The 12,882-nt window shown below is 37.5% G+C and overlaps 1 protein-coding gene across 4 annotated transcripts in view; it reads left to right on the top strand.

Moving 5' to 3' along the window:
• Positions 1-12,882, top strand: part of GABRB2 (gamma-aminobutyric acid type A receptor subunit beta2) — a 254,555-nt gene that overhangs the window by 224,061 nt on the left and 17,612 nt on the right. For 2 of the 4 annotated variants that reach the window (XM_036224278.1, XM_036224279.1), the window contains one exon: positions 58-171. The exons of the other annotated variants lie outside the window; for them this stretch is intronic. In XM_036224278.1, the coding sequence (XP_036080171.1) occupies positions 58-171 (114 nt within the window). The remainder of the gene's footprint in view (positions 1-57; positions 172-12,882) is intronic. 4 annotated transcript variants of the gene reach the window in all.

The raw sequence follows: 12,882 nt of genomic DNA on the forward strand, positions 1-12,882 counted from the left end.
TCCTGCTCTAGTGGCATCAGTCGACTTAATTAGCACATTCTCTACTTTGTCTTCCAGATTTTTTATAAAGATATTAAACAAAATGGGACCCAATATCGATCCTTGTGGGACCCAACTGGAAACTTCTCCCCAACTAGACGGACTACCAATTACGATTTCTCTCTGTATACGGTTAGATAGCCAGTTTTTAATCCGTTTATTTGTATTTTTGTTTGAGCCAATTTGTTTAGCTGTTCCCTTTAAAATAATGTATGGGGTCTTTGCAGATAACCTATGGCTTGTACTCACAGACCTGGGGATAAGTTAAATGTTTTTGTGAGACCTTAATGGGGTTTTCACAGGTTTTTGTTTTTTGTTTTGGTTTTTTAAATATAGCTATAATGTACATGAGCTTCCGTGTCGCATTCAGTCATCATGGTTGTGCTAGAGAAAGAAACCAAGGGAATCATACGTTGAAATTCCCTTTCATTTGTATTGAGAAGATAGAATGTCATTACATACTCTGGCATTCCTTAGTTTTCTTGTTGTGTTTCTTTTGGTTAGTGGAATTGGTGGAAAATTGTGCATTCTTTCTGTTGGTTGGCTCAGAATTTGGGAACCTCCTTCCTGTCCTAGATTATTAATTTATGTCTAGGAATGTTGTGTTTGCATCAAGTCCTTGTTGCTTTATTGTTATTTTACAAATAAGTATTATCTTGGCAGGCCCAACACTGTTGTATTGATATATAAGAGACAATAATTGAGATTGTCCCATATCAAAACTCTTGACGCAAATGAACTTTTCCAAAGAAAGCCTATTTTGGGCTAATACTTTGCATTTAGTTTCTGAATTCTTGTGTTTGTAATTCTTAATTGGCAAACTGTCATTTGTATTGTCCTCCATATTGCAGGACGATGATAATGTTGATAATGATAATTGTCACCATTACACCTTATCATCCTCTACTTGTCCAACTTCAGAATTTTTTAAATTTCTGTTTTTTGATGAGGCAGTGAATGATATTAAATTCTTGTGTGTATCTTATGAGGACTTGATGCCAGATGAGCTATAAATATCGTATCTTCTAAGTATCCTGTTCTTACTTAATTTTATTGTTCTAACCCCAGTTCTTCGAAACCTCATTGTTATTGCCCTTGGGGTATGGGACAAGTATGATGAACCTATTAAATTGCTACTTAGTTTTGGTACTGTAATTTGTTTTTTAACTTTATCATGTTACTTATAGTAATAGAGTTTGATAAATGGTACTAAGGAGATTCTAGGAGAAGAGATGTTGAGACTTTGTTAGTCACTGTTTTAGTCCTAATCCCCTAAACATCCAGTCTCTACTATGTCTCTTCTCTCAGGCTATCTCATTTGTGTTGTTGCTGCTGTTTCTTCTTTTTAATTCTAGCAACTCTTTTTGATATTAAAGTAGACTGATTTGACTGGGCAAATTCTGGGTAGAATGCTAATCATTTAGGAAAAAACATGTTTGACAGTTGGAGTATGGATATATAATGAAAACAGTTGATGAATGTCGTATTTTTCAGAAGCAAAATTTAAATATGCTACATGCTTGGTCTAATGATTGGGTACAGTTACATGAAATTTCAGGAAAATTCTCAGATCATGATGATATTTTAAAGAAAAATTGCCTCTCGGGTGCATTAAATTTTTCAGTTCATGACTTGAATGAGTTAATGACTCTGATGCCATGTTAAAGAGACTGCTCAGTGATTTACATTGAAACGTGAATCTTAATGTCTTCTGTTTTTATACATTTCTTTGTTGAGTATGTCTTTATTCTGTCCCCCAAGTTCTCTTTTAGGTTCATCTTTAAAGTATGAAATAATGACTTGTATTCAAAAGTTTGAATGAGCTGTTAAACCTGTAGCATGTAAAAACATTAAGATGTGTGTGACAGCCCTCAGAGGCAGGAAGATCCACTGGGGGGATCACACCGACTGGGCTCATATTCAGGCATGGTCTTTTATGAGCTGTGCAGTGTTAGACATGGTTAACCTTACTATCTTTAAAATTCCTCAACTTCACAATGAGACAACAACCTCTGCCTCATGGACCTACTGAGAGGATTACATGAGATAATTGTGTTAAGGGCCTTATAAGGTAGCAAAGAACATTCAGTAAATAGTTGCCATTATTCTGTGCCTTTCCCAGTTTTTCTCTTTTTTAGCTCTATTACTATTTTTCTGATTATAAAAGTAATTCATGATAATTTTTTAAAAATATATATACAAAAGGCAATGAAAATCATCTAAATTCCCACACTCAGATATAATCATTAACATTGCCTTTTATTGAGTTAGTGACCTACTTTTACATAGTTATGCTCTACTATTATATATACTACTTTTGTCCACTTACCTTTTGTATATTTAAGTATACATCATTTGTAGTATATCTGAATATTTTATTGAATTTTTGTACCATAATTTATCTAACAAGCACCTGTTGTTAGATATTTGCAAAGTTTTAAGTGATTTTCCATTTTATAAACTACTCTGAAATAAGCGTCCCATCACCAGCGTGTTTGTACACTTTTGACTTATAATTTGTTTCCTAAAATTTAATTTGTGTCAAAAATTATATACTTTTAAAATGGTAATACATATTGCCAAGTTGTTCCCTAGAAAAATTCTGCTATAGCTTACATACCCTACCAGTACCATATGAGAGTGTGGCAAGTATACACAAACACACACACACACATCACCTAACCCTTAAAAAAACAAAGAAATGGAAAAGTGATGTCTCTGTGCAATTGTGAAAAGGATTAGAGTAATAGAGATTGAAGTATCCAAAAACCCACGTACAATTTTTCTCCTCTCTGTTCAAAAGATGTAGAGAATAAAACAACAGCAGAAAGATAAAAGAAAAGCAACGAATACCCAACTCAGACTGAGGCTCTACAGAGAGGCAGAGATGCATAAATAGGGCCAATATTGATATAAGAAGAATCCAGAGAAATATACCCAAGTTATATTTGAGCAATGTTAAAACTCTTATATAAAAAGGTTCAATTCAAAATTAATCATTTAAACAAAAAAACAGCACAGCAGCTGTGCAGGAAAATTACCAGTGAGTATGTGTGTCTCTCTCACATATACTCACTATACCTCACTATACCTACCATACCCATGCACATACAAGCCACACACAAACACATCTTACTTTGTCTGATTCTTCATACATCATTTAAACAGAATAGCCCGTTACGTATAAATAGCACATGTTCATTTCTAATAATTAATACTGTCAGAAAGAAGGAGTAAGGGAAGGAAGGAATGGTCTGAACCGAACAGTAACCGCTCTTTCCCGGGAGCAGTCAAGTCCATGTCATCTAGTTTTCTTATTGACCTTGTCACCAGAGACCCAAGATTCTAGTGACACAGTTAGACAAAGAGAACTCTAATGTTATTTTCCAAGCTTGCACTGTTTATGGCCCCCTGCAGATATATGTCCCCATGTAAAAAAAATAATAACAATTTTCTAATTCAGTTTGGTAGATTGAAATTCAGGAGACTCAAGATTCAAGTCTCAGTTCTGACACTTAACACCATATTTGTAACATCAGAAAAGTCAATCTGTCTCATTTATGATGTGATCTCCAAGATCTAATCCATCTTAGAAATCATATAGTTTTAGAATGTTTATTCAGTCTTTCTTCCTGAAATTTGTTAATCACATAGTCTCATTTCCATGTCACTAACAAATTTCAGGAAGGAAGACTGAAATTTGTTATAAACCTACTATCATTTATTCTACCATAAGTAATTACTTATGAATTTAAAATTTACAGACACTTGCACTGTGATTAAAAACCATTTTAACAAATTTAATTTTGGAAAAATGAAAAAAGTCTATAGAGAAAAGTGTAAAAAACAATTTTCTGGATCAGGAACAATTAAAAATACTTTGTATACAACTCCTGTGCTAAAAATGACTCATCTAAAAAGATATACTTCTTATATAGGATAATAGAGAAAAGAAATTAAATAGTAAAGTTAGTAAATAATCAAGCAGGCAGGCCCATTATACTAATAATATTGTGCCCTGGTGTAGTACTTACAGTTTGTCATTGTGCTTCTTGTGCTACTTCATTTAATTATCTCGAAAATCACTAGATACAAGAGGGTACTTTTGAGGGTGGGGAGAATTCCTTCTTTTTACTCTCCTTTACTTCTGTCTGGGCTAATAATAAATTTTATGTAAGATTACAGTAATAGAAAAAGACAATTTAATACGTGGCACAATCACAATATGATTCTCAGATCATAAAATGAGATTCAAAGAAATGATTGACCGAGGTACATTTCTATACTTTTCAGACAGACAATACATTTCTGAAGAAATTGACAGGACAGAGAAAGTTAGTACTCATTAGAAAGGAGTCTAAGGAAAGTTTGTGTATCCCTTAGAAATAAACCTGAACGAAGTTTGGGCTTACATAGTAAACCAGTGAAGGTGGCACAAGGCTTGTTGATACAGGCATTTCTAATCCGGATTCTTTTAACTCCTGTGATAAGGTTGTGCCTCTGCCCTCAGGAGCAGGGAAGGCACCTGTTACATGGGAGATTCATCTCCTGCTTTTAGGGGCACGGAGAGGTCAGGGTTTTCTTCTTACATGGGCCATTTCTCAAGTAACTTTAATTGAAAATAATCAATATGCCATGGTAGGATATTTGGTGGTAGCCTGTCTTGGGACCCAGCAGTAGGTATAATCCTCATTTTGTAGATGAGAAAATGGAACAGACACCTAGGAAGTCGTCCGTGAAGCACATTCCTGGGAGCAGTGCCCTTGGTTCTGCCTGCCGTGTTCTCTTCCACTGCACACTCAGTTTCTCTCTGAGTCCCCTCTGGTCCAGTGAACCTGGCCATGTCCTGTCCAGCAATGAGGCAAAAATTTAGTGAAGGAATTAGATTTTGAAGATGTATTTATTCTGTCAATACCCAAGTCACCACTAAACACAACTTAGTAAACAACAGAAAAAGTTTACAGGCCACACTTTGTGGTTTTCAAAGCACTTCATCTCTTTGGTTGCTCAATTCCATTCCAGCATTTGAAATACAGCACCACTAACACATGCTACCGTGTGGTTACATCTGTCCTAGGAGTCAAACCCACTTTGCGGCGCATTGCTAACATAGTCTTCCAGGAGAAACGTGGACCGATTTTCAATTTGAAAACAAAGATCCACCTTTTAAAGTTTCTGAAATTAGTATAATACTTACATATACCGTATTTAGTTTTTCTTCTTTATGAATACCTGTCAACAAATTGATGGCGTACTTTGCAGTTGATAAAAATCAGATTCAAGGAAATGTAGTTAATAGCCCTAGTATCACAAGTACAGTGATTACTGAGAAAACTCTGGAAAGATTCTGAACTGTTGAAAAATATAAACTAAGAAAGGAAACTGTGTTCCATGGGCAGTTGTGGGAATCAAAGACTGGCATTAAATTTTTATTTACCATCTTGCCATTAATATTAAATTATTTTGTAAAACAACAAGTACAGTACCTCCAGCAACCTTGTGTTCCTAAAGAAATTAGGAATTTTTTATGGCCTCTGCAGAAAAGAGGTTTGCACAATTGCTTGATGCTCGTTTCATTTTGGCAAAGGGCACCTAGGGAGACATAACAAAAATGGACCCTGACATAATTTTGAAATCTCTCTCAGCAATAAACAAGCTGTCTCTTTGCCTCTCAATACCTTCTAGCTTCTGCTACAAAAAATTTCTGGAAGCTGGACTGGCTTCAAGGGCACCATAGCACAGGCTTCTTCCACTGAGGACGCCTGCTGTTCTTCCCCACAGGGAAGTAAGCATCTCTGAGTCAGTCCTGAAGGGCAAGCCTGCTAACCCCAGCTGCCACCCTGAGAGTTACTGGCCTTCAACAGTAAATACTGCAATTATTAGCCCTCAGCAGTGAATACTGCTTCGTGGAGCATTGACCATTTCTTCATCTGGGGATCAGTTGTTTGGTTGAGCAATTGAGAATGTTGGCCCCCTAAAGCCAAAGACATGGGCTGTTTCTGTGATCACGACTTTCAGATACACTGTGGTCCCCTCATCATAGCCACACAGGATGACATTAGACCTCTTTCACAAGGGACACACATTTGGAGGGAACCTCACCAGTGGGTTCATCATTAAGCAAGCATTGATCAAATTATTACTCCTGGAGAATAGCGCAGTGGTTGAGAGCACAGACAAACGTAGCTCAGTCAGTCCTACTTGATTTTGGATTTGAGATAGCCCTGTTTTCAAGCCCCATAACTGTCACTACTAGCTAAGTGAGCATGGAAAATGCTCTCTGAGCCTCAGTTTCCTCATTTGACAAGTGGGGTATACAGTCACTCGCAAAAGATGATTTTAAGGATTGTGGGAGACAGTACCTGGAAAGTACTCGTCAGGTAGTAAGCGTTAGATAAATGGTGACTGTAACGTTGATGTCTACTATGAAAGGGATCAGAAGGACAGAACTCTTATTTCTTCTGTTTCTTAAGATTTCTAAATTCAGAAGCACTGTCTCTAAGTCTGATGGAATAGTTCCCTGTCCCTGTGATGTTCTTTAAATAGGATGAGATAATCAGAATGAATAGTGTATGATACAAACGACAGGTCCTGCTGGGTTTCGGAGGAAAGAGATGTTACTTTCACATTCATGTTTAGGAGAAGCTTCAGAGTAGAAGGTACATTCCATCTCAGGAAAGGGAGCAAGGAGCTCTTCTGCCTAGCCAGGATGTGCATGGCCATGATAGAACAATGGAATTTTAACCCTCAAAAGAACATTAAAGAATCATCTCACTGGATAAATGAAGACACCGATACCCAGAGCCAGAGTGAGGGGGGAACGACGAGTCCAAGGACAGGCAGCAGTTGCATAACGAAGACCCCGGTGTGGGGCATAGCCTGCCCGTTGTGCAGCATTACCTCATTCCTCAACTTGACAGGACATAAGGATTTGACCAGCGTCTTTCCTCAACCCCTTGCGTTGTTCAAACAGTGCTCTCTGAGAAATGTTGGCAGTAAGCAGGCAGCCACTCCGGAGCAGTGGGAAAGGTTCCATCCCTGCCCCTGCCCGCTGTGTGGCATCAAGCAAGTCGCTCCCCATGTCTGAACTGCCAAAATCTTTCAGAGGCTAACACTTGCCAAGAGTTTGCAAGCGCCCTACTCGAATTACGTCTTACCATCCACTGCCCCCATAGCAGCGACCGGGAGGGGCCTCATCTTCAGACCACAGCCCCGTACTCAGCGAAATGCGCATCCTTAGCCCCATCTCTGGGTTTATTGAACCGGAATTTCTGATCACCTAAGAATTTAAATTTTAGCAAATTCCCCCAAGTGATTCTGATGTTTAGGAAAGGTTGAAGGTTGGTAATTTACTAGGTACTCTTAGAATCCTCTAAAATTTTACTGATGACTAAAGCTAAAGCCCAGAGAGAAGTAACATATTCAGTTACACAGCTAGTAAGTGGCAAACCTGGGGTTTGCACCCGGGTTTTTTTGGTTGTTGTTTTTTGTTTGTTCGTTTGTTTGTTTGTTTGTTTTGAGAGTTTTAAATATTTGACACAGAGTCTAGCCGATATTATTTTCAACAGAGTATCAGATTGGCAGTTGGGTTTGATGTTCTTTCCTATCTTCCTAAATTCATAATTTTCTTCTTTTCCTAACTCAGCCTGCAGCCTATCTGTTGTAAAGTGTAGTCACTTTCCTCATCTGCCATCGTCTGCAGATCTCAGAGCTGAGGGTCATTTGGTGTTAAAATGGAACGGACAGATGTTTGACAAGGCTGTGTCAGATTAACAGCAGTTCTCCTAACGAGAGCTGGGCTGTGAGGGGATGGTGCATTTGGCATATTCTCACTTGGGTAATTCACCGTGTAATTGTCTAAATGCACAGAAGCCATCAGATCACAGCTGCAGAAGGGATCCCTGGCTGAGGTGGATTTTGTCATTCTCTTTCCAGCTCAGTCTCCCCCTGAGGGTTTAGTTGGTACCTTGGTTGTGATTAATTCAGCATTCCAAAAGGGGAGCACAAAAAAACATTGCCAATTCACTCCTCCACCCCTTTACTGTATAGAAGATGAAGACTTTGTTTAGCACACTTGGAGAGATACCCATTGTTCTTAAGAAAATACATTTAAAAAAAAATTCTACAGTCATTGACTTTTAGAACGTTAAAGGATCTACGAGATTATTTAAATCAGTGTTTCTCTATCTTTACCGTGCATTAAAGCCACCTAGGTACCTTGTTAAAGTGCAGATCCTTATTCTGTGGGTCTAGGGTGAGGCTTGAGATTCTGCGTTTCTAACCAACTTCCTGGTGATGCCAAAGCTGTTGATCTGTGGACCACACTGAACAGCAAGAACCTCACCCAGGGAACATAAACTAACTGCACCTTAAATTCTAACCCTGAGCAGCTAGTGGGTGCTGCCTCTGTAACTGTGCTGGGGGTTGTGCAGTCAACTCAGACTAGTCGGTCAATTCTCAGTGCCTATCACAGGCTTAAGAACAGGAACCTTCTCCTCAAAAATTATCCGTTTTTGAAATTAACGCTTCCTTTTTATTTGTAGTTGCATTTTTACAACTGTTTTTAATTTCTTAGTGTTTTGGGGTTGTTGTTTTTTTGAGATAATGTTATATTAGTTTAAAGCATACATTTTAATGATTTGATATTAGTATGTATTGCAAAATGATCACCACAGTAAGTACAATTAATATCTGTTGCCATTCATAGTTACACTTTTTTTTCTTGTGGTGTCTCACTTTTACATGCAGAAACTGAAACCTAGAAATGTCAGCAATTTCCTCAGAGTTATATAAGCTAGTTAGTGTTAGATATGGGACTAACTAAAGCTGCAGTGTAAACCTTTTGATCACATATTGCTTGTGAAATGGTTTTAAAATATCTTTTTCCTCAGTTCTATAATTGTCAGAACCAGCCACAGAGTCCAATTGGATTCAAGAAGTCAGGACACCCAGCCTAGGTCAGCCTCTGAAAAGTCCTCCAATTGTGGCCTAATTCTGTTATCTATGAGATGAGGAAATCTGTGCTTGGCCTTTCAGATTCATTATGATGTTGTAGAAGGTGATAAGATAAATGATATGAAAGTCCTTTGACAAATCCTAAGTGACTTAAATGGGGGGGGCACTTTTATTAAAATTGCTGTAGGATAACATTAAACTTTTCTCACAAGACATTGAAAAGAAAAAAATATTTTTATAATTATAGTTATAAATTATACTTGACCTTATCATTATCCTAGGTTGATTTTTATCTGAAACTATCGAAAATTACTATTTTGAATTTTATTGATGATGCCGTCTGATTTTTCACCCACCTTAAATGAATCTGGCCTGTGCAAAGCATGCACCAAGGCGTTGTGGGGTGGGGGAGAGAAAGCCAGCCAAAAACCTATCAATGATATTCTTGTTCTGAAATGAGATGACGCAGTGGCAACTAGGCTCCGTGTTTCCTCATTCACATTCAGAAGGAGAGACGGAGATTTCTTTTTTTTAATCTGAAGACTTCCAACAAACCTTTTCTATCCTTTTGCTGGCTCAGTTGCCTTAGGCCTCTCTTCCATGAACCAACTCACAGCAAAGGAAGGGGAAATACCAAAACTAGCTGAAAGCAGTCAGTTCCACACCTGGGACAGGGGAAACCTCACTGATGTTACACTGGGATAAATTCAACTATGACATTCACTGCGGGGTGCTAATTGGAAAAGATTAAAAAATCAGCCTTACCTGCATGTATAAATCAGTGACTGTCATAGCAATGGTTACCTTTTGGTACACACCTAGTTGTATGCCAGACGTGATGGTGGGCTCCCAAAACATCTCATCTCGATCTTAAACAAACCTTCATATAGTGCAACTTCATTTTAAAGATGAGGAAACTGAGGCTCAGCCAAGCTCTGCAACTTGTCCAAGGTCACACATCTAATTAGTGGAGAAGCTAAAATTCAAAGCTGATTCCAAAACTCATGCCTTCAAGATTCAATTAACTATATAGACGTTCTTATCTACACTGAAATTTAAAATACTGCTGGACAAATTTTATCTACAAAATGTAATTTCACATTACCATTATCATCATAATGGAACTTTCTTTATAGATGCATTTAATTTGAAGAAAAAAGAGACATAGTTCCCATAAGTGAAGCCAGAAAACCTAGTTTTGTTGATGGGTGCAAACTCTGTGTTCCTGAACTAACTCATCCTGCTTGCAAATAACAAAATGGAACATTTTGAGTTACCACTTGCTTCTGCCCACTACAAGGGTAAGCAACCAAACAAGGTCCCCAAATGAAGCCTCCCGAAGAAACATTATTCAGTCTCTTGTCTTAGGCGTGTACATAATAAGATCTCAGTTTTAGGTACATTCCTAGGAGACTGAAATAAGAAGATTCTCATAGCCTAAAACATTTAGGAAGCTCCCTGCCAAATGGCTGTAGCAAAGAGAAGCATATCTTCATTGATGCATTCGTCTCCTAAAGAGTGATCGAGCAACTGCTGTGTGTCTGTCACCTGTCACTACTTGCAAGGCTGTTTATGCTGGGAACCAGTTTACCATCACAAACCTCTTTTAATCATGTTATATAGCACAAGTTCAGTTCCTTTACCTGTTTACTTCTATACTAATAAAAGTTACTGTTCCTTGAGTTTATCATATAGGGTACTGGTTTCGGTGCTTTATATGCATTATCTCATCTAATCCTCACAACAACCCAATAAGACAGCTGCTGTTTTACCAGTTTTACAGTTAAGAAAACCGAGGCTCAGAAAGTTTAAATATCTTGCCCAAGATCACAAAACTTAATCACCTTGCCTTTAACCTCATCTGTTTCTAATACATGTCATTATATTTTTATTATTTCTCAGTAACAGTTGACGTACAATATTATGTTAGTTTCAGGTGTACAACACAGTGATTAGACATTTGTGTAACTTATGAAGCGATCACTCCAATAAATCCAGTACTTATTAAAATACTACTGACTGCATTCTCCATGCTATACTCTACATCCCCATGACTATTTTGTAACCACGTATTTGTACCTTTTAATTCTCCTCCACACTTCTCCCGTCTTCCCAACCCAAACCAACAACCATCAAAATGCTCCCTGTATCTATAAGCTTGTTTCTGTTTTGTTCTTTAGATACCATAGAAGTGAAATTAAATGACATTAGACTCACTCTACTCAGCACAGTACCTTCTGGGTCCATCCACGTTGTTTCAGATGTCAAGATTTCATTCTTTTTTTTTTTTTGGCTGAGTAACATTCCATCATATACATGTACCACTTCTTTATCCATTCATCTATTAATGGACACCCAGGTTGCCTCCATATCTTGGCTATTGTAAATAATGCTGCAATGAACATATGGATGCACATACCCCATCAAGCTAGTGTTTTGTGTTTCTTCAGATAAATACCCAGAAATGGGATTACTAGGTCCTCCTTTGTCTCGTGTTATAGCCTTTGTTTTAAAGTTTATATTGTCTGTTATAAGTATTGATACCCTCCCTAGCTTTTTGTTTATTTCTATTTTCATGAAATAAATTTATTCATACCTTTCAGTTTGTGTGTGGCCAAAGTGAGTCTTTCATAGGCGGTATATGTATATATCACCCTATGTCTTTTGATTGGCACATTTAATTCATTTACATTTAAAATAATTGTTGCTATATAGTTATTGCCATTTGAGTATTCATAATTTTTATCTTTTTTTTTCCTTCCTCTTAAAGAAGTTCTTTACCATTTCTTATAATACTGGTTTGGTGCTGATGAACTCCTTTAGCTTTTTCTTGCCCAGGAAACTCTTTATCTGTCCTTCAATTCTAAATGATAGCTTTTCTGGGTAGAGTAATCTTGGTTGTAGGTCTTTTTTTTTTTTTTTCCTTATTACTTTGAATATTTCATGTCAACCCTTCTGGCCTGCAGAGTTTTCATTGATAAATCAACTGACAGTCTTATAGGAGCTCCCGTGTAGGAAACTGTTTTTCTCTTGTTGCTTTTAGACTTATCTTTTTGTTTTTAACCTTTGACATTTTAATAATGATGTGTCTTGATGTGGGCCTCTTTGGGTTTATCTTGTTTAGGACTCTCTGCCCTTCCTACAACCCTATCTACTTTTAACCTGGCTTTAGAGCCCACTGTTGCCTTAGCCCAAGAGATGAATGCTTACAGGTTAACCCTGAGAGTTCCTACAGTGTAGAGGTACAGACTTTAGATGTCGTGGTAGACTATTTTAAACTCCAGACTCTCATTTCATAAAGTGACTCCTCCTGAAATGCAGTCAAACAAAAGTTAGCAAGAAAGGTCCAAAAGGAAAAGATAAGCTCTCCTTTCTCTAACTTGTCACTTATTAAGCAAAATGTGTAGACATAGGGGGCTCCGCTCTGCTTTCCCTCTCCCCAAGCCTTTCCCCAGGCCTGACAGGAGTGTGTTCCCTCTGACCTGACGCTTATGAAGGCCCAGAGCTGCCTTTGTCCTCCCTTTTTCTGTGCTCAGGCTCTACTCTCTGACCTACCTCTGTTCTTATTACTGTTTTTTGAATTACATGATCCATGTTGATCCATATTTTATTTTTAAATCTATTCCCCTTAAAACAATAGGGAATTTCACTCTTTCAGGGTGACAAAAAATAGGTCCTAGTATTCATCTTAAGTGCAATAACTGAAATAAAACTTTCTATGTGTAAATCTCAGATCCATTATTTATTTACTTTAGCAAATGACTTAATTTTTCAGAGCCTCAGCTTGCTCAGCAATCAAGTCAGAGTTAATCAGAGCATCTACCACAAAAAGTTATGATGAGGAATAGATTCAGTAATTCATGCAGAATGTTTATAACTGTGCCTGGT

The sequence above is a fragment of the Rousettus aegyptiacus genome, unplaced genomic scaffold (assembly GCF_014176215.1).
Source record: "Rousettus aegyptiacus isolate mRouAeg1 unplaced genomic scaffold, mRouAeg1.p scaffold_m13_p_7, whole genome shotgun sequence".
Taxonomy (NCBI): Eukaryota; Metazoa; Chordata; class Mammalia; order Chiroptera; family Pteropodidae; genus Rousettus; species Rousettus aegyptiacus.